The 24,143-nt window shown below is 42.7% G+C and overlaps 5 protein-coding genes across 5 annotated transcripts; 2 read left to right on the top strand and 3 right to left on the bottom strand.

Moving 5' to 3' along the window:
* Nucleotides 1–267: 267 nt before the first annotated feature.
* LOC139198902 (histone H3) lies at nucleotides 268–733 on the bottom strand. The gene has a single exon (XM_070827883.1). The coding sequence runs from the start codon at nucleotides 712–714 to the stop codon at nucleotides 304–306; it is 411 nt and encodes a 136-aa protein (XP_070683984.1). The 5' UTR covers nucleotides 715–733; the 3' UTR covers nucleotides 268–303.
* Nucleotides 734–1,032: 299 nt separating this feature from the next.
* LOC139224624 (histone H2A-like) lies at nucleotides 1,033–1,439 on the top strand. Its single transcript, XM_070856011.1, has one exon. It carries the CDS (start codon nucleotides 1,049–1,051, stop codon nucleotides 1,430–1,432), a length of 384 nt encoding a protein of 127 aa, XP_070712112.1. The 5' UTR covers nucleotides 1,033–1,048; the 3' UTR covers nucleotides 1,433–1,439.
* A 3,292-nt stretch (nucleotides 1,440–4,731) lies between these two features.
* On the bottom strand, nucleotides 4,732–5,432 carry LOC139225774 (histone H1-like). Its single transcript, XM_070856620.1, has one exon. The coding sequence runs from the start codon at nucleotides 5,392–5,394 to the stop codon at nucleotides 4,753–4,755; it is 642 nt and encodes a 213-aa protein (XP_070712721.1). The 5' UTR covers nucleotides 5,395–5,432; the 3' UTR covers nucleotides 4,732–4,752.
* A 6,064-nt stretch (nucleotides 5,433–11,496) lies between these two features.
* LOC139198685 (histone H2B 3-like) lies at nucleotides 11,497–11,942 on the bottom strand. Its single transcript, XM_070827606.1, has one exon. The coding sequence runs from the start codon at nucleotides 11,926–11,928 to the stop codon at nucleotides 11,560–11,562; it is 369 nt and encodes a 122-aa protein (XP_070683707.1). The 5' UTR covers nucleotides 11,929–11,942; the 3' UTR covers nucleotides 11,497–11,559.
* A 1,061-nt stretch (nucleotides 11,943–13,003) lies between these two features.
* On the top strand, nucleotides 13,004–23,731 carry LOC139222733 (scavenger receptor cysteine-rich type 1 protein M130-like). The gene is made up of 9 exons (XM_070854582.1): nucleotides 13,004–13,127; nucleotides 13,923–14,255; nucleotides 14,919–15,200; nucleotides 15,755–16,051; nucleotides 16,759–17,079; nucleotides 17,308–17,619; nucleotides 18,249–18,545; nucleotides 21,608–21,937; nucleotides 23,403–23,731. The coding sequence occupies exons 1-9, from the start codon at nucleotides 13,004–13,006 to the stop codon at nucleotides 23,729–23,731; spliced, it is 2,625 nt and encodes an 874-aa protein (XP_070710683.1).
* The last annotated feature ends 412 nt before the right edge of the window (nucleotides 23,732–24,143 follow it).

The following is a 24,143-nucleotide window of genomic DNA, read 5'->3' as shown; positions in this document are numbered from 1 at the left end:
TTGTTTTCAGGGAAGGCCTTTAGCCCACAGTATTACTGATGGGGGGGGGGTCTGTAAAGGAGGTGAATAATGGAGGGAGAGAAGGTTGAGGAGCTCTGCTTTCAGCACTGATGTCTTTTAGAAGTAAAGTGTTACTGATGGGGGGGTCGTGACTTGTGGTGGACTGTGAGCAGTAAACGGGTCCCAGAGTGAGTGAAGAGGAGCAGCAGAGGAAGAAGCTCTTGAGCAGAGAGTGAGGAGGCTCTTAAAAGAGCCGTTGTGGTTTGTGGAGCAGCAGCAGCAGCAGCAGCAGCAGCAGAGAGTCTAAGCTCTCTCTCCGCGGATGCGGCGGGCCAGCTGGATGTCCTTGGGCATGATGGTGACCCTCTTGGCGTGGATGGCGCACAGGTTGGTGTCCTCGAAGAGGCCGACCAGGTAAGCCTCGCTGGCCTCCTGCAGAGCCATGACGGCGGAGCTCTGGAAGCGCAGGTCGGTCTTGAAGTCCTGAGCGATCTCACGGACCAGGCGCTGGAAGGGCAGCTTGCGGATGAGCAGCTCGGTGGATTTCTGGTAGCGACGGATCTCTCTCAGAGCCACGGTACCGGGCCTGTAACGGTGGGGCTTCTTGACGCCGCCGGTGGCCGGGGCGCTCTTGCGGGCGGCCTTGGTGGCCAGCTGCTTCCTGGGGGCTTTGCCTCCGGTGGACTTGCGAGCGGTCTGCTTGGTTCTTGCCATTATTTGTGTGCTTCGTCTCGGTCAGAGGAGCAGAAGAAGGAGAAGAAGAAGAGTGCGGCCCAGAGAGGAGACTCGCTGCTCTTAAGCTGTGAAACGGTGACGCTGCTCCAGAGCTCCGGCTCCTGATTGGTGAGGGGCTCCTCCTGGAGCTCAGCACCGCCCTGAGGAGGGAGACACCGCCCGGGTGCCCGCTGCTCATTGGACAGAAAGTCTTTCAAAGTGCCCGCCAAAAGTGTCCCGGGAGGCCGCCCTCCTTGGGGCGGGCATATAACGAAGGGCTGTGTGTGCCGGGGCCACAGTTTCTGTGAGTCCCGACTCTAGAAAGCAGTGAATCATGAGTGGACGCGGTAAAACCGGCGGAAAAGCCCGAGCAAAGGCAAAGACCCGCTCCTCCCGTGCCGGGCTCCAGTTCCCAGTCGGCCGCGTTCACAGGCTGCTGCGCAAAGGCAACTATGCGGAGCGTGTGGGTGCCGGAGCCCCCGTCTACCTGGCGGCTGTGCTGGAGTACCTGACCGCTGAGATCCTGGAGCTGGCTGGAAACGCCGCCCGCGACAACAAGAAGACCCGGATCATCCCCCGTCACCTGCAGCTGGCCGTCCGCAACGACGAGGAGCTCAACAAGCTGCTGGGCGGAGTGACCATCGCTCAGGGCGGCGTGCTGCCCAACATCCAGGCGGTCCTGCTGCCCAAGAAGACCGAGAAGCCCGCCAAGAAGTAAGCAGGATCTGGACCCACACCCAGACCCACACCCAGACCCGGATCTGGACCCACACAACGGCTCTTTTAAGAGCCACACACACCTCTCACCAAAGAGCCTCTCCTGCAGCAGCCTCCACATTATTACTTTACAACCACCTGCACTCAATCAATCAATGAATCAGTGTTAAACAGGAGCCCAAATCCTAATGTCTTCCTACTTACTAGTAGACTATAACAAAGTACGAGACTATAAGAAGACAAACTAAGCAAGTTGTAAGACTGTAAAACTGAACTAAAGGGTGTAAATGAATGTAAGTAAGCATGTGTAATGAACTATAACAAGACAATAGCTGAGGGAAGAGCAGCAGTGGTGGTAAAGTGCACCGTGCATGTTAAGAGAAAGATGGCAGGATGACAGTATTGAGCTGCTCTGCTGCTCCACTATCCTCTATGTTGTGTTGTGCTGCTGCACTTGATGACTTGATCCCATCCTGTATTCTACTGGCCCATGTTGTACAATGAGAAGATGTTCCACTGGTGTAGTGTTTAGTGTTTCTTCTTAAGCCTTTGATGCACAACATGGGTCCAAACTGAGTTTTTATGTGCTATATCTTTGCAATAAATGAATTTCATCATTCAGTATTCCAGGTATTCCTCAATTAACTTGTTTTTGATCATAATACATCCTTCTTTTATTTTTTCCTTTCTTACATTTTGAATAAAAACACTTTTTGTATCACTACCCTTCTAATGCACAACATGGGTCCACAATGACCCATACCCATTTACTATGGTATTTCATGTATGGCTCAGTGTTTCTATGCTATATCTTTGAAATAAATGTATTCTGTCATTTAGTATTCCAAGCATTCAGTAAATATTCTTTTTTTGTTCAGCACAAATCATCATATTTATTTTTCCTTTCTTACTTCATGAACTAGTATAGCTTTTGTATGTCTACATCAAGTTTACACACATGAATTTACTATGGTATTTGGTGGGAACCTTTGAAATTTGTATATGTTTGCAATTAGGAACATATTTACTGCAGACAACTATTCGCCAGCCACATGTCACTGCTCAGCACAGCTCCCTTTGCACATCTAATACATGTAAGTCTTGTTTTACAATTATTCTAATCTTACCTAAGAAAATGTTTGATTGTGATTGATTGATTGATTGATTGAACTTCTGAAAGATAACTGTGTATAATAATTGATTAGGTTTAAGTTACCTTGAGAATAAGTACATTACCTGTCAGAAAGAGAAATACCTCCAATACTATTAGCTAGCTAGCAAGCTGACATGTTCTCTCAAAGTGATAATGCACCCTGGCTGCCCCCCCCACTATCAGGCCTGGCTCTTTGGTGATGTGGTTAGCGCAAATGAGTCATACACGAGAGGCTGGGATTTTAAACCTGCCCAGGGCTGCCACACCAGAAATGTATATTGATGTGCATTTGAAAATATTTTGTGCTTTTGATTTTGTGTATTCAGAGCATGGCTGTCCACAGATTTACTGCTGAAATGGTTGTTGGTCCTGATTCTGAGTCTGAAATCTCTGGTGATGATGACCCAGTCTATGTGCCTCAGGGTGAAGATGGAGCTGTGGGTGTGTCTCCCCTGAATGAAGAACACTCCTGTGATGACAGAGAAGACTCATCTGATGAGTCCTCTGAAGAAGAAACTCAGACCCAGTCAAACAGAATGAGTAAAAATGGGTCTTACTGGAATGAGAATCCTCCCACTCATGGCAGAACAAGAAGCCATAACGTTCTGAGGAGCTGCCCAGGACCTGCACCTGGATCAGCTGGTGTTTCACCAAAAGATGCCTGGGATACGTTCATCAGTGACAACATCATTGAGGAGGTTCTAAAATGCACCAACTTAGAGGGACGAAAAGCAGCCGCAGCAAAAGGGAAAGAGTGGAGAAGCATCTACAAAGAAGAATTCATGGCATTTATTGATTTGACCCTCCTTGCAGGGGGGGGACAAGAGCTGGGATGTTGCCTTGCGGGAGCTGTTTCTGGATCCGCTGCAAAATCCAATTTACAAGGCCACCATGGGTCTGAGGAGATACGAGGATATCCGCCGCTTCATACGGTTTGACGACAAGAGGACCGGGGCTTTGCGACTAGAAACAGACCACATGGCGGCATTCAGGTACGTGTGGGACTGTTTCCTGGACAACTGCAGAAGACGGTTCATTCCCAGTGACTGTGTCACCATAGATGAGCAGCTTGTGCCATTCCAGGGCAGGTGCAGGTTTCTGTTTAATGTTTGTGTTTAACTTTTTTTGGTCACATTCACTACAATAGTTACACTACAGATACAGTTCAGTTGAGTTCAATAGCCATCAGTGGTATGTGTATGTGTGACAAAATGACAAATAAACATGTTTAAAATGTTAAATGTATGATTGCTTGGCCCAAACCACTGCTAAAGTGATTATTTGAAGCAAATTATTGTTATAGTATGAAGTCATTTAATTCAAAATCATACTTAGATAAACGGGTCCTTTTTGACCCATGTGTGTAAACTTAGTGTAAAAATACAAAACCTATTTTTGTTCATAAAATTAAGAAAGGAAAATGGAAATAATGACCTGTATTACTCAAAAACAAGAAATTAAAAGAATACTTGGAATATTCAATGATAAAATAAATTGATTTGAAAAGTTACAGCAAAGAGACACTCACCCAGCATGAAATCACATAGACAATGAATGTGGGTCATTTTGGACCCATGTTGTGTATTAGAAGGGGTGTGCATATGTTGTGCATCAAAGGGTTAATAGAGGCCAAAAGCAGCAGTCCACTGAGTGTGGTGCTGTTAATCACAGCAGTGACTTGAGCTCCTGTTTTTCTTCTCTTGTTGTTTGATGAGTTTCTCCTTGTGCTGCTGTGACAAGTGTATTAGTGAGCTGAGGCTGAATAGAAGGTGATTTTACCTTGTGGTTGTGCCAGCGAGGAGTGTGTGAGAAGAAAGAGCAAAGAAATAAAGGCAAGAAGATGATGAGAAAGTCCTGAAATGTTCCAGTGTGACAAAGAGTGAAACGATGAGTGAGTGAGTGTGAAATGAAGCATAAATGAGAAGTAGATTGAAGATCCAGCTGTGAGCAGAAAGAAGCTGTAAAAGCCTGTATTTGTCTGAATGTATCAGCCCCCCCCCTCACTGTAACAGTGCTGATATGATGATGATGATGATGATGATGATGATGGTGGTGATGTGTGACATTAGTGAGAGGAAGAAGCAGCAGCAGGAAGAGGCTCTCTGAGGATGGTGGTGGCTCTTAAAAGAGCCTTTTGAGGGTGTTTAGTTGAGCAGAGTGATGACAGCTCACTTCTTCTTGGCTGCTGCTGCCTTCTTGACTTTGGGCTTGGCCACCTTCTTAGCGGGAGACTTCTTGGCTGCAGGGGCCTTTTTCACCACCTTCTTGGGACTCTTGGCGGCTTTCTTGGGGCTCTTGGCGACTTTCTTGGTGGCCTTGGCGACTTTCTTGGGGCTCTTGGCGACTTTCTTGGCCGCCGCCGCCGCCGCGGGCTTCTTGACCTTCTTGGGGGACTTCTTGGCGGCTGCTGCCGGCTTCTTGGCCGCTGCGGGTTTCTTGGCTGCGGGCTTCTTGGCTTTGGGAGCGGCTTTCTTGGCCGGCTTCTTGGGCTTGGGTTCGGCCTTCTTGTTCATCTTAAAGGATCCGGAGGCCCCGGTCCCCTTGGTCTGGAGCAGGGCGCCCTTGGCCACCAGGCTCTTGATGGCGGTTTTGACGCGGGCCTTGTTCTTGTCCACATCGTAGCCTCCGGCGGCCAGAGCCTTCTTGACGGCGGCCGCGGACACGCCGCTCCGCTCCTTGGAGGCGGACACCGCTTTCAGGATGAGCTCGCTGACGCTGGGGCCGGCGGGCTTCTTGGGCTTGGAGACCTTCTTCTTGGCCGCTTTAGCCGGGGCGGCGGCCGGAGCCGGAGCTGGAGCCACTTCTGCCATTGTTCAATCGACGCTCGCTTCGCACACGGACCGGTCGGAGTGTGTGACTGGAGTGTTGGAGAGTCCGGAGCAGGAGGCGGAACTTAAACACACCATGAGAACCGTGGAGAGTCAGCCCAGCCCGCGGCTCCTCTGAGCAGTCTGAACGCCGCCACTTGTGTTTTCTCTTCCCCGATCAAAGGCTCCAACTAACTGTGGGACAAGTGCTGGAGGCTGACAGAGAAGGAGCCCACAGCGGACCACTGTCTCTCCGTGTTGAGCTCACGCACAGCTCCGGAGCTCTCTGCATTTACTGCGGGGAGCCTCCAAACCTCACCTGCTCCCCGTCGTGGCCGGCACCGCTCCGCAGCTTTTCCCTCTCCTTTCTCTGCTAAAACACTGTCAAATGCACCGGAGCTCCTCCAAAGGTGGTCTAGCAGCTGGCCCACATGTTTGTTCAGGGACTCCGAGTAGAAACAAGCGCCTGCTGATGGTCACTGTGTGATAAACTACACTTATTCTGGGAGCAGCAAACACAGTGAGGATGAACGAGGCTCATGGTGACCTTGAGCCAGACTTCCTGTCAGAGCTGCTCACCGTGGCTGTCCACATTTCTGCTGCTCAGGACACTTTGACATGAGGAAAGTGCTCCGCTCATCTGTGCGCTCGCTGCCACTTGTTTGTGTCACACTTTGTAGTTACAGTCAGTGTTGATGAGCAAACACACTGAGCAGTAGATGACAGCAGCTGTCTGTGGCAGCCTAGTAGATGCTTTGTGTTCTGCAGTGCTCACAGTGAGGATCTGGACTTGAGAGATCTCAGAGTAACGCAGCACTTCAGATCCTACAGAGCTCAGATCAACTATCTGGCTTTGTTCTGACAGCTTTGTGGAAGCAGTGGGATCAAAAAGGACCTCCAGCTCCTGATGGAGCTGATCATGAAAACCACTCTCAAATGGAGCTGAAAGGATTCAGTGTTTAGTATTTTGGGGGCAGCAGCTGATGATGAGCTGGAATGGTTCTTCTTGTTTAGGGGGCATCTTCTCCTCTAATAACAAATACCAATCAATCAGATGATACCAAATCAATAACAAACTGGACTGGTCACACAACACAGATGTCCTGTCCAAGAAGGGCCAAAGCAGTTGATGCTCACTGAGAGTCCAAGTCCTTTTCAGATGGTCCACGTCTCTTGTGATCTCCAGCAGTCCTTCAGCAGCTGTTGTTGTCTCTCATCACCATGACAGTTAACAAGTGAACATCTTTGTAGTTTTGACATCCAGCAGAGGAATTTCATCCTCCAGCTTTGTATGGAGGGACGACAGAGGAAGACGTCTGCACTGCTGCTTCCTGGTCTTCTCCCTGCTCTCTGACTGGTTGACTAGTTGTATTCCTCTTTATCTTCTCTCCGTCTCCTCTCTCCCAGCAGGAGGCTTTCTGTGTCCCCAGCCTTCATCCCATCACAGAGGCTGCTGCACCTTCTTGTTTGCTGTGTTTGGAGCCTTTGTGTGCGTTAACCCTTGTGCACCCCTTAAAAAAATCATGACGTTTTACCCTCGATGCAAAAAATGTTCTGTTCCTAAAAAGTGCTATAAAAATATTATACATTCATATTTTTTTTCACTTTCAATGCATTAAATCTTTTGACCAACTTCAGTCCTAATCATAACTATTAAGTTTTCATGTATTTGTCAAATATTTTTAACCCTTTAATGCCATTTTTGCAATATAAAACTACAATTAATTAATGAGAAAAACACAAAATATGAAATATTTTTCATATACTAATTACAAACTGGAATTTTTTTGGGGGGGTATTACAGTCTTGGATATGACAATAATTGACAATAACATTGATTTGAATGCATTATTATTTTTTGAGCAGTTTGACTTTATGTAAAAATGTGCCACCTTTTACCCTCGATGCAAAAAATGTTCTGTTCCTAAAAAGTGCTATAAAAATATTATACATTCATATTTTTTTTCACTTTCAATGCATTAAATCTTTTGACCAACTTCAGCCCTAATCATAACTATTAAGTTTTCATGGATTTATTAAACATTTGTAACTTTTTAGTGCCATTTTCGGAATATAAAACCAAAAATTTCAAATGAGAAAAACACAAAATCTGAAATATTTTTCATATACTAATTGCAAACTGGAATTTTTTTGGGGGGGTATTACAGTCTTGGATATGTCAATAATTGACAATAACATTGATTTGAATGCATTATTATTTTTTGAGCAGTTTGACTTTATGTAAAAATGTGCCACCTTTTACCCTCGATGCAAAAAATGTTCTGTTCCTAAAAAGTGCTATAAAAATATTATACATTCATATTTTTTTTCACTTTCAATGCATTAAATCTTTTGACCAACTTCAGCCCTAATCATAACTATTAAGTTTTCATGGATTTATTAAACATTTGTAACTTTTTAGTGCCATTTTCGGAATATAAAACCAAAAATTTCAAATGAGAAAAACACAAAATCTGAAATATTTTTCATATACTAATTGCAAACTGGAATTTTTTTGGGGGGGTATTACAGTCTTGGATATGTCAATAATTGACAATAACATTGATTTGAATGCATTATTATTTTTTGAGTAGTTTGACTTTATGTAAAAATGTGCCACCTTTTACCCTCGATGCAAAAAATGTTCTGTTCCTAAAAAGTGCTATAAAAATATTATACATTCATATTTTTTTTCACTTTCAATGCATTAAATCTTTTGACCAACTTCAGCCCTAATCATAACTATTAAGTTTTCATGGATTTATTAAACATTTGTAACTTTTTAGTGCCATTTTCGGAATATAAAACCAAAAATTTCAAATGAGAAAAACACAAAATCTGAAATATTTTTCATATACTAATTGCAAACTGGAATTTTTTTGGGGGGGTATTACAGTCTTGGATATGTCAATAATTGACAATAACATTGATTTGAATGCATTATTATTTTTTGAGCAGTTTGACTTTATGTAAAAATGTGCCACCTTTTACCCTCGATGCAAAAAATGTTCTGTTCCTAAAAGGTGCTATAAAAATATTATACATTCATATTTTTTTTCACTTTCAATGCATTAAATCTTTTGACCAACTTCAGCCCTAATCATAACTATTAAGTTTTCATGGATTTATTAAACATTTGTAACTTTTTAGTGCCATTTTCGGAATATAAAACCAAAAATTTCAAATGAGAAAAACACAAAATCTGAAATATTTTTCATATACTAATTGCAAACTGGAATTTTTTTGGGGGGGCAGTTACATCCTTGGATGTGTCAATAATTGACAACAACATTGATTTGAATGCATTATTATTTTTTGAGCAGTTTGACTTTATGTACAAAATATGCCACCTTTTATGCTTTGTGCAAAAAAATGTTTTGTTCCTAAAAAGTGCTATAAAAATATTATAATTAATATTCTTTTCACTTTTATTGCATTAAATCTTCTGAAAAACCTCAGTCCTGATCATAACTATTCCATTTTCATGGATTTATTAAGTATTTTTAACTTTTTAGTGCCATTTTGGGAATATAAAACCAAAAATTTCAAATGAGGTAAAACACAAAATATGAAATATTTTCCATATACTAATTGCAAACTGGAATTTTTTTGGGGGGGTATTACACCCTTGGGTATGTCAATAATTGACAACAACATTGATTTGAATCCATCATTATTTTTTGAGCAGTTTGACTTTATGTACAAAATATGCCACCTTTTATCCTTTGTGCAAAAAATACTCTGTTCCTAAGAAGTGCTCTAAAAATATTATACATTAATATTTTTTTCACTTTCAATGCATTAAATCTTTTGAACAACCTCTGTCCAGATCATAACTATTCAATTTACATGTATTTATGAATTAATTTTAACCCTTTAATGGTATTTTGGGAATATATTGACAAATGATGAGAAAGGTCACTCAGTGGAGCAGGACCTGCAGATCACTGTCATGTATACTTTGCATCCATACTTGCTGTACTTGGCACAATGGGTCCAGACCTTTCTCTGTCCCATGCAAAATGTGCACTGCCTGTACCTCTTTGAGGGCCTGGCTTCTCCTGCTGGCTCTTCCATTTCCTCTGACATGATCCACTAGTGTGGCTGCTGCTGGTCCAAGCAGCAGCCGCACTAGTGGGTCTTCCAGCTCCAGCTCAAGTGAGGAAATGGGTCTTCCAGCTCCAGCTCAAGTGAGGACATGGATGTCCTCACTTGAGCTGGAGACCCATCTGGATGAATTTCAGGTGAAGCCTCCCCTGATATGTCCTCAGTGCCTGTGTCTGTGCCGGACATCTCCTCCTCGTTCTCAGGCGACTGCAGGACAGCAGTCAGAGCCTCCTCTAACACAAAAGTGTCTCTTCATTGTCACTGAGGAAATGACCAGCCAGCACCAGCTAGGTGCAGCTTGAGGTTTGCAGACACAGCACCTGTATAAACATGCTGCACTGTAAACCAAAACAATAAAAAGACTGCTTTGGTCAAAAAAAAAAAAAAAAACGTTTCCAGGCAAAAAAAAAGCTAGGGTGCTCCTCCTTAGATTCTTTGACCTTTTGACCTTTTGACCTTTTGACCTTGATTGCTTTTTACAAGTGCTGTAGTGTGTCTGGGGGCTTCGAATAGGTGTGTGTGTGTGTGTAGGTGTGTGTTTGTGGGCGGGGGGGTGAGTGGGTGCATGTGGTCTGTAGTCATAAGAAAGATAGCGATAGGCATGTGCAAAATGTGGTGAGCAAAAATGACTTTCTAACTCCCTGTACACAAACACACACACACACACACACTCATCAAATAATTTGTCAAAACACACATTCATACCACACTTTTACATCACTGCCAACACACTCAGACCATTTTAGTTGGAATCATGCATTCTGCTGGGGAGCAATAGTGAGAAATGCAACGGAAGTAGGATTCACTGAAACAGCATATAATGGAGCCCTCAGCCATATAGTGGAAAATGATGTCAAATGATGGATAATGAAAAAAACTACAATTTTCAAGCCAAAAGCTTAGATTGAAAAGGTAGTCATAAGTAAAACATTATTTTATGGTGTAATTAAAGTAGGATCAAAAAGTGATGTTTTAATGGGAGTCAATGGTGCAAAAAATGTTTTAAGGGTGACGAGAGGAACTTTCTTCTCTCCACAGTGTATTATAATTCTATTAATACATTCAAAGTTGAAATCTTAAAATGTGGTAAAAGACTGACATCCCTGCAAAATTTTGTCCCATTATCATTAAAATTGGCAAAATTATTGAGTATTTTTAGTTGAAAAATGCAAAAAATGTACCGAGGGGTGCATAAGGGTTAAAGCTGGTGAGCTGCAGCTATGTGTGTCTGTCCTCAGTCAGAAGGTACGGACGTCCCGTGATGGTGAATAACGGTTGTCTGCACTGGTCAGAGTATCGTCCAGTGCTTCATTTCCTTTTTATGGACATGTGAAATAATGAAGAGCTGCTGAAACAATCAAAGACAGGTTGGATATACAACCTCTCCAAATGAACCCAGTATAAATGAATGTCCCATTGTTGGCTCATACTGCCCTCTGCTGGCTAAACATGGACACAGGATGCATATATGGAAAATAGAAACAGGGAAAGGTTCTACAGTCTTTGGAGCTTTTTGTTTGGTTTATTGGAGCAGGAGTGAGTTTGTGGTGGCGGAAAGAACCAGTGAGGAAGGAAGCTTCAGGCTAAGAGGGCTTATCATTTATGATGTGAAAAAAGGTTTTAGGAGGAGACTGTCCACTCAGTGTGATTTCTTAACACTTGGAGACGGAGGAGCTTCCACACCTGCTTCTGTTTGTGGAGCCCAGAAACAGCAGTAGATCTATCATATAGTTTAGCCCTCCTGTTCACACCAGCTACCTCTGACAAGTCTTCACTTTTACTAGTAATGTTAATGTAAATATATTTATATTAGTTTATATTTTATCTTCTTCATGCCACTTTTTTTTTTTTTTTTTTTTTTAACTCACAGCATTCAGTGTGAAGTAAGATTTTCATTGTACAGGGAAACCCGTTTCTATACTATACACACATGACAATAAACGCTTTGAATCTTTAAGAGGAGAGGAGATGGAGGAGGGAGAGAGGAAGGTAGTTTGTGGTCTTCACTTGAAGTGGGTGGCTCTGAAAAGAGCCGTTGGGTTGGAGGAGCAGCTGAGCTGCTTACTTGGAGCTGGTGTACTTGGTGACAGCCTTGGTGCCCTCGGACACGGCGTGCTTGGCCAGCTCACCGGGCAGCAGCAGGCGGACGGCGGTCTGGATCTCCCTGGAGGTGATGGTGGAGCGCTTGTTGTAGTGAGCCAGACGGGAGGCCTCACCGGCGATGCGCTCAAAGATGTCGCTGACAAACGAGTTCATGATCAGCATGGCCTTGGACGAGATGCCGGTGTCGGGGTGGACCTGCTTGAGGACCTTGTACACGTAGATGGCGTAGCTCTCCTTCCTGGTCTTCCTCTTCTTCTTGCCGGTCTTGGTGGCCTTAGACACGGCCTTCTTGGAGCCCTTCTTGGGAGCTTTCACGGCGTCTGGCATGTTGACTACAGAGCAGTTTTCCTGACAACTATGAAGTTTACAGCGTCGAGCCGCCTCCTTTGTTTGCGCTCCATGCAAATGAGGTGAGCTGTCGCTCGCACAGGATTGGTCAGAGTGCTGTGCTCAGAGTGAGCACGCGCCATCATCAAGCAGCTGGTCCTGTGAACACAGAGACAGACTGGGAGAAGATCAGAGAGACACAAGATGACATCACTACAATCAATATGTGTTACAGGCTCCGTGTTTCATCTGTTCTCTCAGTCATTTCACTCAACCTGAAAACACACAGGAGGCTGAAAAATGGGTCAGAGTTTCTGTTTTTGTCGTCACCAAAACCACCTGGAAAATAACACTTTTCATGATCAAGGAAAACGAAAAAGCAAACAAACGGATGTAGTTTGTGTTTTTCAGATGTTTCCAGGTTGGCTGATTTCTGACTGTGGGCACGTGGTGTTTGCAATGTTTGCACTTTTATCAGCAATGATCAGAATCTTCCAAATGAACTCTGGACTTCAGTCTGAGGTGAAGCCAGGGTCAAATGTCCCCTCTGTAATATAGTAACCACATTCTACTTCATTGTACATACTGCTAGACGTGGTGCACTGTGATCAAATATGTGTAAGCTTTGTTTTTTGATCTTCCTTTTATTACAGAAAGTATATAGGTTTACGCTGCGTACAGGCTGTACTGATGTCAAATACACTGTTTTCACTCTACATTAGACTGTGTTGCTGTTCGCTATACATTTTAGGAATATAAGCAGGAAACAGTGTGATAACAAGGCAATAAGACTGGCCGAATATGTGAGCAAATGTATTATTTTGATTGAGATTAGAGGCCCAACTGGGCCATGGTTAACCTTTAGGGTTGCAGGGATCTTTACATGATGGAGAAAACATCATTATGACCGTTGGTCATGTTGGTTTGGTAACTAGCTATAGGCTGCAGGGACGACTATGCAAACAAATGTGTGCATAAAAGAGTGAGTACAGCCGCTCTTTACTCACTGAGTGAGTGACCAAAACAGTTTGCAGGTTTAGTTTCGTGCTTACATGAAGTCAGAGCAAAATTAGAAATGCTCACAATCCAGCATAGTTTCTTTTTCAGATGGTCTTTAATAGTAGTTTGTCATTTAATTTTGCTGACAGCAGCAACCTCCAGTCTGAAGCCAGAGGAAAAACATCAGAGCCAGTCTACTGGTGAGTACCTCTGACTGGTGAGGCAGTTTGTACATTGTTCTTTCACTTTAATCTAGAATGATGATCCTAAACAGCATGGAGCTTTCCTCAGATACTAAAGTTTACAAATCAATGTGTTTTAAAGTCATTAATTCATATCTCCAAAAGCATGGATGACCCTTCATACACCATGGCGTAGTATTGGGAATGAATTGAAGCATTTACCTGATCCAGATCTACACATAGTTTCTTACAACGCAGCTTCACAGGTGAAATCCAAAATGCTTTAAGTTTCTCATTTCATCTTTGTGTGAGACCAAAAAAAAAACTATAGTTTATTTGGTTAAAAGTGGAGGCAAATCCTCGACAGTCAGGGGCAAGTGAATTTTACATGACTCTTCAAATGCAGAAAGCACAGCTGTTGTGATCCATTGGTTGAAAGTCTGTCACTCTGTCACATGCAGAGCAGCTGAAACCCACTGCAAACCATGTTTCTGTGGACTGAGCCCACAGTGGATCAGCCAACAGAAGCATGTGGACAAACATGCTTCAAATCCTGTCAGTGTCCCAAAGTTTTCAAAGATTTATGTTAAATTCATTTAAGAGGAGAACTTTAATGTCATGACTGAATAAAGGGCAAAAGTTTGGAATAAATGAGACTTTAATAAATGAGGCTGAGTCATCCAGGTTCATGTTTCTGAGAAAGGACTCTCGTGTGTTTGCTGACTCCTGTTCAGTAGTAACAGCCTCTCTGCTTTCTTGAATTTGGTGCATTGAAACTAAATCTGGACCTTACTGTCCTCTTTCCTCGTTCAGTGCCTGAAGATGCCCGGCTGGCTGGAGGAGGGAGCCCCTGCTCTGGCAGGCTGGAGATGAAGCATCAGGGACAGTGGAGAGTGCTGAACCTGAAGCTCAGAAGGGACACTAAGGTCACACATGCAGAAGTGGCATGCAGGCAGATGGGTTGTGGCTCTGTGGTTTCCGTAGAGCACAGCACCAACAACAACAATGACCAACAACCAGCTTGGGAGGTTAATTTCAGCTGCCTAGGCACTGAGTCGACCCTGAAAGAGTGCAAACGCACCTCAACCAGTAGGAGTGTGCAGGGGAAAGACACCTCTGTCTCCAGTCTGCAGGTGATCTGCTCAGGTAATACAGATCATGTCACATGCATTTCCTCCATATTGCTCCAAATCAGTTTTTAATAACACATATTTTTCCCCAAAGTTTCCACAATCTAGTTTTATCTGTCAGAACAGAAGAGTTGCATGAAACTGTGTCACTCTTTCTAACATAACATAACATAACATAACATAATATAATATATAAGTTTTCTCACTCACACTACACTGCTTGCACTAGCAGAGTGGGATAGAGTGAGCGACTTTTATTCACAACCGCAAGCTTTGCTCTCCTGCCTGTAATACTTGAATCTGCTCGTCACAGGCAGAGACACTTGTATGACTCGTTGGCCGCTGCCTTACAGAATGACGCCGCTATGCGTTTGCACACAGATGCAGACTTCACTACAAAATCGACCACAGTATCTGAATTTAGTTCCAAAAATAATCATATCATGTTCAATTTCTCACATTAATAACAAACCAAACTTTGTAAAAACAGCTCAGAATCAGATCAGAATTACCTGAGTTACACTCTGCATCTCTCAGTACATGTTGCATTTGTTAACTATAATAAAAGTCATGACTGAGGCTTTTTAACACAACAGAAGGCCACCACACCTTGGAGAGGTCAGCGCAAAAGAGGATTCACTGTGGATCTGCCGCTTGATTCCTCTTTCTCTGTTTTCAGGGTCTGTGAGGCTTGACGGTGACTGTGCAGGATCCGTGGAAGTGAAGTCCGATCATGGTTGGGCCACAGTGTGTGAGGATGGCTTTGACTCTGAGGCTAAAAAGGTTGTCTGCAGGGAGCTGAGCTGTGGGCCTCCGAAGGATGTTTCGGGGTCATTTAGAAAAGGAGACGGACTGATCTTATCCCGACAGTTTCAGTGTAAAGGCAATGAGTCTCGTCTTGAGGAGTGTGCCAGCTCAGTCCGCAGCACCTGTGAACCAGCGTCTGACATTTCATGTGCTAGTATGTATACAACCTCGTCTTTTTTAAAGCCTATGGGAAGACCTTACTGTGAACTAACACCAGTTCTGTGGTGGTTGAAGAAGGTTGAAGCAGTTCAATGATAAACTGAGTTCCCCACCTTTTTCATCTGACATTCATAAATGAAACAATAAGTACTCAACTTTATTTTGAAGAGGAAATAATTTAAATACAACAGCAGAGCAGTAAGCTCACGTTCACAACAACTTTCAGCACTTTTAGGACCACTGCACAAATATTGTAACAACGGTACTTATTTGTACTAACAGCCAGTTAAAGTTACAGGAAAGCCATAACCTCCTAAAAGCAGCATGTAATTAGTTTGATCATTAGTTTGATCATTAGTCAATCACCACATCAACAGCAATGGTGGCCAATGAAAGCAATGGAGATTAAGGGGGGCGCGCACAGTCACAGCGTCTTGTTCCATGTTCAATAAAGCTATCTTATTAGCAGGTTTTGGTGGAAGCCATGTGCAGACTGCACGAAACAGCTCCCATTAGGTGATGTGCAATAACTCTGTTGTGTCTGTCCAGGTCTTCATGCTGTGAGACTGGTGGGAGGAGAAAGTCGTTGTAAAGGCACACTGGAGGGACAGCATGAGGGGGAGTGGAGGCCCATGATTGATACGTGGAGCGTCCTGAGCCCAGAACAGTATGCCGGCATTTGTGGCCGGCTGGACTGCGGTGTCGTCATTTCACAATCAATGAATCGTCTTCCAAAAAGTCAGCCTGTGTGGTCGCTGTCAGATGACTGTCAGTACAGCCAGCCGCCATTTTGTAAATCCTGGAGGAGGAGTGGTTCATCCTCAGTCATCACTGTGGCTTGTACAGGTAACAGCAGAATGTAGCTGCCCACCTGTTTGTCTATCTTTTGGTCCATCCTCTATTCACACTGAATCCTTATTTAGGATTACAATGCACAAACACAAGGAAAATGGTAGTCACCTGAATGTGGTAAGGGTAATCTAGATTGGACACCTCAAAACACAACTGGGAGCAACTTAGGGTTCAGAGTCTTGAGTCACAGCTCCTCCCTTCAAACATCAGTGGACTAATTTCCCTAATTGTCGCAGGTTGTTCTACTCTACTGAGTGCACGGTGGCATTTGTCTGTTCTTGCAAAGGAATGTTAAGCACACCCTGTTGTCACATTAAGTGAGCAAATACATCCATACTCAGGTGCAGCAGTCACAGACCTTTTCTTTGGACTCCACATGGAGGCAAATGACAAGAATAAGCTGATAGTGACTTGTTTCTAATCCATTTCCATCAATTTATTGTTCCTGCTCATGCAGTGTGTTATCAAATGCTGCTTGTTGTAACAGAGGGATTTCTTTTTGTTTCCGTTTCAGCCAATTTCCTGTAATTCCCTTCCTATTTGAATTGTTGGAGCCTATTTACCGTTACCATTTTAGGGCTTAATTTATACAGATAAGATGAAATTATTATATGTAACTGTCTTTTTGTCTTAGAGGATACATGTGATGAACTCAGAACTGATATACCCCTAACCCCGACTCCCTCTCTGTCCTTCTCCAGAGGCTGTGAGACTTGTAAGGGGGCCCAGCAGATGCTCAGGCAAGCTAGAAGTGAAGTCTGGTCAGTCATGGGTTTCAGTGTGTAACACTTTCTTCAACTCATTGGCACTAAGAGTCACCTGTAGAGAGCTTGGCTGTGGGTTTCCTGACACGTACTATGGGAGGGAGTATGGCTCTCATTTTCAAAATACAGAACACGTCTGGAATCCGGTTTTCCAGTGTGAAGGCCAAGAGAAGCGCCTCATGGATTGTCCCTCCACTACGCTCAATGCCACAGGAGAGGCACTAAGCAAATGTCAAAGTACCTACATGTCCTGCACAGGTAATAATCAAGCTTATTTTATTTGTCAAAGCATTGAGCTTTTACTGACCAATCTGCGTTTCACAGGAATTAACATTGAACTTGTATTAAAATATCATGGCAAGACTCTGTGTCTGAAAAACAGAGTTTTCTTAATCATTTCAACGCTACAGAAATTTTTTTAAATTGTATTGTAGATTTACAACGAGTCCCAACGAGTAGTCCCATGACTGCCTCTTTTTGTTGCAGAGTTTCCACGTGCACCTATTATTACTGTGCATAGCCCGCAAGAGTCCGACACTTCACCACAGCTTTTCAAGGGGAACCGCTTCGCCATCTCTTGCTTTGCTTCATCTGATGATGTGCTCTCCATCCGCCTAAAATCTGTTGTTTACACGGTACATGAGACGGAGCAGATCCAGTCACCTGTTGGTGGGGAAGCCATGTTCATCTTTCCTGCTGCAGAGGATGCTCACCAGGGGACCTATCGATGTGATTATAACTTCAATTTCAGTTCAGAAGTTTTTTCTACGCCGAAGACTGTCTTTGTCACTGTAAAAGGTAAACCTGAGTTTATCAATGCAGCAAGCAAACTATTCAATTTACTTCCAAGTTATGGCTTTGGACGTCCTGTCTGTAGCTGTACTGAATACATACCAGTAAATGTAGGTATAGGTTATATTACAGGGTACAGTGTGAACATTACTAAGCAAAAAAGCTAGAAGTATGGGAGAAAATGGGAGAGGTAAAGAGTCAATGTCAGAATGAATATCTAATTGGCTGTGGTTCATTTCATAACTTTGAAACGTCTCCTCTATTGGTAATAAACTAAAAACAACGTCAACTTTCATCCAGAACTGAGCAGACCTGATACCAAGACCACAGCCAATGGCGATACAGATATGGAGCCAGGACTGTGACTTCCAATTCTTGCACTGAAAACTAAATTTGATATTGAAAGCAAACCCTGATCTGAAAAAAGAAAATCTGGCATTGAAAATGTAAAATCTCTGTCCTGTCTCCATATAACAAGTTCCTTTAACAGTAGCTCCATGCAAATCACACTCAGCTGACAACCACTTGTGCTCGGCTCGTGCTTTGATTTTTGATTTTTTTACAACTGATCAACAGCACTCGCAACCTTCTGTACATCTCATACTCCTCATGGGCGACTGATTATTTGATTGCAGAAGCCAGTTATGTGAGGTTGGTGGACAACCGCTGTGCTGGTAAAATGGAGGTGGAGCGTCAGAAAACGTGGAGACCAGTGAGCTACCAGCACTCCTGGAGTCTGAAGGAGGCAGCTGTGGTGTGCAGACAGCTCAACTGTGGCTCTGCTCTTTCGACCAGTAAGGTAGACGGCTGGACTGAACCTCTGCTCACGTGGCGCTTTTATTCTGATTGTGACGGGTCTGAACGGGCTCTGATGGACTGTGGGGCGTGGAAGACGTGGCTCTCCTTTTCTACCGTTGAAGTGGTCTGCACAGGTGAGAACAGCAGAAGCTATATGTTTACAATTAGCTGCTGATGAGCTCTACATGACTTGCCATATATTCTACCATCCTCAATGCTTTTATTGTGAGAATGGCAGAACTACTGGTATCTCTTCATATTGACAGCTTCACTAACTTCATATTCCACTGAATTTATGTGTCTGTTTACCTGGTTTAGATTCAGCTACTATACACTCTACTACTACTACTACTACTACTATACACATTCTTTAAAGGTCCCATATCATGCAAAAGGCACTTTTTAATGTCTAATGTATTTCTATGGTATTATCTTTTCGTGTCTGCATCATATCTTTTTTCCTGTCAGTAGGATTTCTGTAGGACCTGGGAGCACAGAAGCTTATTTCTCATATTCATTTTTTAACTATAACTATTAATCCTTGTTTTCCTCTCTTTATTTTTATCAGTCCATGGTGTTCCACAGGGTCCACTGCCGGTCAAAAATGTGTGTTTGATAAATCAACAATACAAGCGGTTAATGCTATGACCGTCAGTTTTCTCCTTCCATACTGGAAAATCATGTTTTTGTCAGTTTTTAAATGCGGAAACGCCTCAACTTGTTTCTGTGGAAGCAAAGACGCTCCGCTTTTCCGAATCACTGTTGCCCAACATAAAAACATGACAGTGTCCTTGACAGCTCAGCGATTTGATGGACTACAGTTAAGGCCACCAGATTGAATTATTTCCTCCTCAATTATGATACTATTATATTGTTTACTAGAAATTTGATATATTCAATAGATTTATCTTTTTACAACTCTATTTTGTAAACTGTAACTGTAACTGCTGATCCAAAACCTAATTTTCTAGAATAGCAGCTTAAATATCTGAAATGAACCAACATCATTTTTCTCAAAACAGATCATCTAGATGCAGTGTAATTACTACTATAGTAGATATGTGATGTGTTTAGTATATATCTTTTAATGACCCTATTTTAACCCTAAACTGAGAACTACAACTGTGGTGCTGATGTGTGTCACATTGCATGGTGCAGGTCTAGGGAATTGCAGTTTTTGAAGAGCTTTTCATAACAGTTAATAATAATAATACATTTTATTTATAGGCGCCTTTCAAGGCACTCAAGGACACCGTACAACACAGTTAAAAACAAACAGTGAAAAAGCACGTTAAAAAGTCAAAAAATGTAAAAAACCAAGGGGTGGAAGATCTGCAGAGTGATGTTACAGTGAGTAGGCTTGTTTAAACAGGTGGGTTTTGAGGTGAGATTTGAAGATGGTCAAAGTATTGATGTTCCTGATGTCCGGTGGGAGGGAGTTCCAGAGGCGGGGGGCAGAGCGGCTGAAGGCTCTGGACCCCACGGTGGTCAGGAGGGCAGGAGCGATCGTGAGGTTGATGGAGGATGATGATCTGAGAGTCCGGCTGGGTGTGTTTATGTGGAGGAGTTCAGTCAGGTATGGAGGGGCAAGGTTATGGAGGGCTTTGAGGGTTAGGAGGAGGATTTTATATGAAATGCGGTATGTGACCGGGAGCCAGTGAAGCTGTTGGAGAACAGGGGTGATGTGACTGATAGAAGGGGTCCTGGTGATGATCTGGGCTGCAGCACTCTGAACCAGTTGCAGTTTATGGAGGGACTTGAGGGGGAGACCAAGTTGGTTCCATGTGTGTAGCCCCATATGATCCTGAATTATAAGCCTTCACACAAGCACTGAGGTCAAAGTTCAAAGGTTAGTATTACACAGCAGGGGCCATGTAGAATCTTAACACTGATCTCTGTTACTCTGCAGGCTGACACCTTTCTAGTGATGTATTTGGTTCAGCTCTGTGACAAAATTTTAATTTTCTAATTTCATGGACTCAACACATCTCATGTCTAGTTTCAGAGAGCACTTTGAGGACCCACTTTATAGAATAAAATAAAGAATGTAGTCCAATATCAAAATTAAATTGAAAATTTCAAATTCCTTTGCAGAGTGGAGTAGTAGGCTAATAGTTATAAAATGAAGTAACTGTACTATGGATAAACAAATGAGGTGTAGGTCTATGAAGGTGACAAAAACAAAAATTAAATGGGACATTTGGATAAATAATTAAATTGTGTAACAATGAAGGTTGGATGCAAGTCACAGTCTAAAGTCCAGTTTGATGACATCTATGAAAGTGACAAGTGCAGGGATTAGATGAGGGATGTGAAGTGTAAAATAAAGCTCGATAACCCTCCCGTTTATATGGCCATTGTACAAAATTTGATGAACACACACACACACAACGTTTGAGTGCTGTATTGTTTTAAGGAAGTTAATTTCATATTACAAATCTTCATAAATCATATGAAATCTAATTGGGAATCTCACATTTTACAATCACAGGTTCACACACACACGGTGTACTTTCTTTAAAGATAACAACTATGAAATACAGTTGAATTAGAATATAGATTATCTATCAATTTATCTGCTTATTTGTTGTTGTGTTCATGGTGGTGGTCACTTTTGCTCTTTTGCTGCTGTAGCACCAGAATTTCCCCTCGGGGATCAATAAAGTATTCCCATCTATCTATCTATCTATCTATCTATCTATCTATCTATCTATCTATCTATCTATCTATCTATCTATCTATCTATCTATCTATCTATCTATCTATCTATCTATCTATCTATCTATCTATCTATCTATCTATCTATCATAGTATCATAACAATAATCAAACTTTTGTAATGCAATGCAAAGCATCTCCATAGCAACTGTTGATGAGGTGCATGGGTAATGAAGCCACATCCACGATGAAAAACGGACAAAAGAACTTTGAGGAGGTAACAATTCAGACTGATGACCTTAACGGTAGCAATATGTATCTTCATTTTTCTAAAATTAGATAACACTGGCTCTCATGCGCTACTGGTCATACCAGACCAGGTGGCTTTAGTAGTAGAATACAGAACTGTTTGGTTTATTGCTTATGCACATCATATAATATATGTATATAATATAAAGCAGAACTTTATTGAGTTATTGTTGAATTCCAGTTTCTAAAGTAATATTTGCATCATCTCTAATTTTTGTCTTTGCCTGCAGACGTTCTGTTTCGCCCGAAAATAGCTGTTTCCCGTATGAACGTTGGGCTTTCTGACGACCAGGAGCATTACACATTGCTCTTCAAGGGCCACAGTTTCTCCGTAAAGTGCTCAGTGGAGCCACAGTACCCCAGAGGCAACTTCACCCTCATCTTCACCGGCTCTAACCAAACCCTCAGATACATCAAACCAGCTGTCAATCACTCCGCCCACTTCATGTTCCCTGCTGCAGACGAAGCCCACCAAGGGAACTGCAGCTGTGTTTATGACAACTTTGTCTTCAATCGGGACTTCTCTTCTGAGAGCCAGAGCCTCCCTCTCATTGTCCGAGGTAGGTACAATTTCTGCATATCATAGAAACACTAACCTGACACGCCAGATGGGTTGCCTCCTGCCAGAACCAGTCAACAGAACCAAAGAAGAGCATAAAACCTTTCCATTGAGAAAAGCCTTTGTGCCGTTCTATGCGCTTCTTTCCATGAAGAAATACAGTTCAGATTTAAGTGATGCTTTAGCAGCATCTTTACTAACCTCTTCAGGAGCTGCCGTTGTCACTTTGGAGCAAACATTTGCATACTTTGTCTTTTTTACTATAGAACATACAGCAGCTGCCCTTACAAAGTACATACTTTCCATGTAGTGTGCAAACATTGGGACATACTTCTTTGTCGTAACATTGTGCCTTCAATTTTGACTCTCTTGCTCTCTTGCTCACACATCCGTCGCAATCTGTAGCACAAAATTTGAATATTATTTTAAAAAATGGTTGCCTTGGCAATACAAAACTAAAAGTTTTAAACAGAAATAAACTCTTAGCTCCAGGATTTATGAGGAGGATGGTGGGTTTACTCCAGACCTGTGACCTGTCTGGAGATTTAAATAATGGCTGAAGTTATGCTGCTGTGGCATGTGAGTCTAGAGGGAGACGCACTTGTTTCTGCTGTGGTGGGATCTTTGCAGGTATTTCACCATCTGCTATTAAACTGAATGTTAATTTTCTTGACCTGATCAGCTGTTGTGCTCGCAGATATAACTGCAATCTGCACATATCTTCTGTCTGCACATCATTGCGCTGTCATCTGTCTGTGCTGTCTTAGCGGCTCAGTCGATGTGACTTGTCTCCCACTGAGGAAAGGCCAAAAAAGATTCCATACTGCTTAATGCAACCAGATGTTGTAGAACATGCTGGTATTACTGACATACTGCTTTTGACACACATGATTCTTATCTGATTTTCCAAATATGTTTATGGTCTCAGTCGCTAGTTTACAGTCTTCTTCAACACAGCAGGATGTTCGTTTAGCAAATTATGGTCCCATTTAGAGGAAAATAACCTCACTACGGGCTCCAAAACCAAGAAGGCGATTGTGAAAATGCCAGACTTGAGGCTTCAAACCAGCAGTCCACAAACCAGTGGGTGATGTCATGGCGGCTACGTCCACTTCTTATATACAGTCATGACAGCGAGAAGCAACCATAAGCCCCTTTTGTGGTTCTACTGCAAACGCAGAACTTGGAGCCTGCCAAGATGAACTTGCACACAATAGTAATGGTCATAGAGATAATGTACATAACATATATTATAAAATACAGCAATTTAACAACAAGTAACTGTTAGACATGGCTTCTTATTTGTTCTTATTTCTTATTTATCATGGCTTCTTTTTTGTGCACTTTAAGGAGCTGCCCTTTTTTAATCTCATTGTACCCAGTACAATGACAATAAATGCTTTCTATTTCTATTTCTATTTACTTGTATAAATTTAGCTGTGCTTGTCCTGCTAATCCCTGGCTAGAGGCTGGAGATGTGATGTTGGACGATGGGGTACTCAGAGAGAACGAGGAAAAAATCTGTGCTGGAAAGCTTCTCATGCGCCTGGACGAGATAAGACTGCTGAGCACGGAGTCCACAGTCTGGGATCTGAAACACGCCTCCATGGTGTGTAGACAGCTGGGCTGCGGTTCTGCTGTTGCGAACAAACGAATTGATCTTCCCAGGAGGATGCCTGTGTGGCGTTTCTTCTCTGACTGTGATGGATCCGAGGCCGCACTGCTGGACTGTGGAGCTGTGAAGCCGTGGATTTCCTCCTCTGTAGTGGAGGTGATCTGCTCAGGTAAGATGTAAACAAGCTCTAAGTCTTGGAGAACAAGATGGACAAAGCACTTGATATCCTAAATGATTATTCTGTGGCACCTCTTTTTACAGCTGGTTTCTTTTCACTTTTGTTAATCATCAAAAGCTTATTGCTGAACTCGTGGTCCCCACATGGATCATTGTGCTGTATCACAGTATTATTTCAAATCCCAAAATAGGCACAACTGAAGACGGGGAGCTTTACTTTGACATACGTCTTAATATTATCTATTCCTTAATATTACATATCAATATAAAAATATCTTTCAGTGTAGCTTTAAAGCTTTGTTTTCCATTTTAATGATTTTAGAGCAACAGTCCTGCAATAAATCCTCCATGGGGGAGGTTCTAATGTCCATGTCGAAACTGTTTCAGATAGTCGTAGAGTCAGCTGGTCATTGTG

This window comes from Pempheris klunzingeri, chromosome 3, assembly GCF_042242105.1.
Source record: "Pempheris klunzingeri isolate RE-2024b chromosome 3, fPemKlu1.hap1, whole genome shotgun sequence".
Classification (NCBI taxonomy): Eukaryota; Metazoa; Chordata; class Actinopteri; order Acropomatiformes; family Pempheridae; genus Pempheris; species Pempheris klunzingeri.
This window is presented reverse-complemented; position numbering and strand designations above follow the sequence as displayed.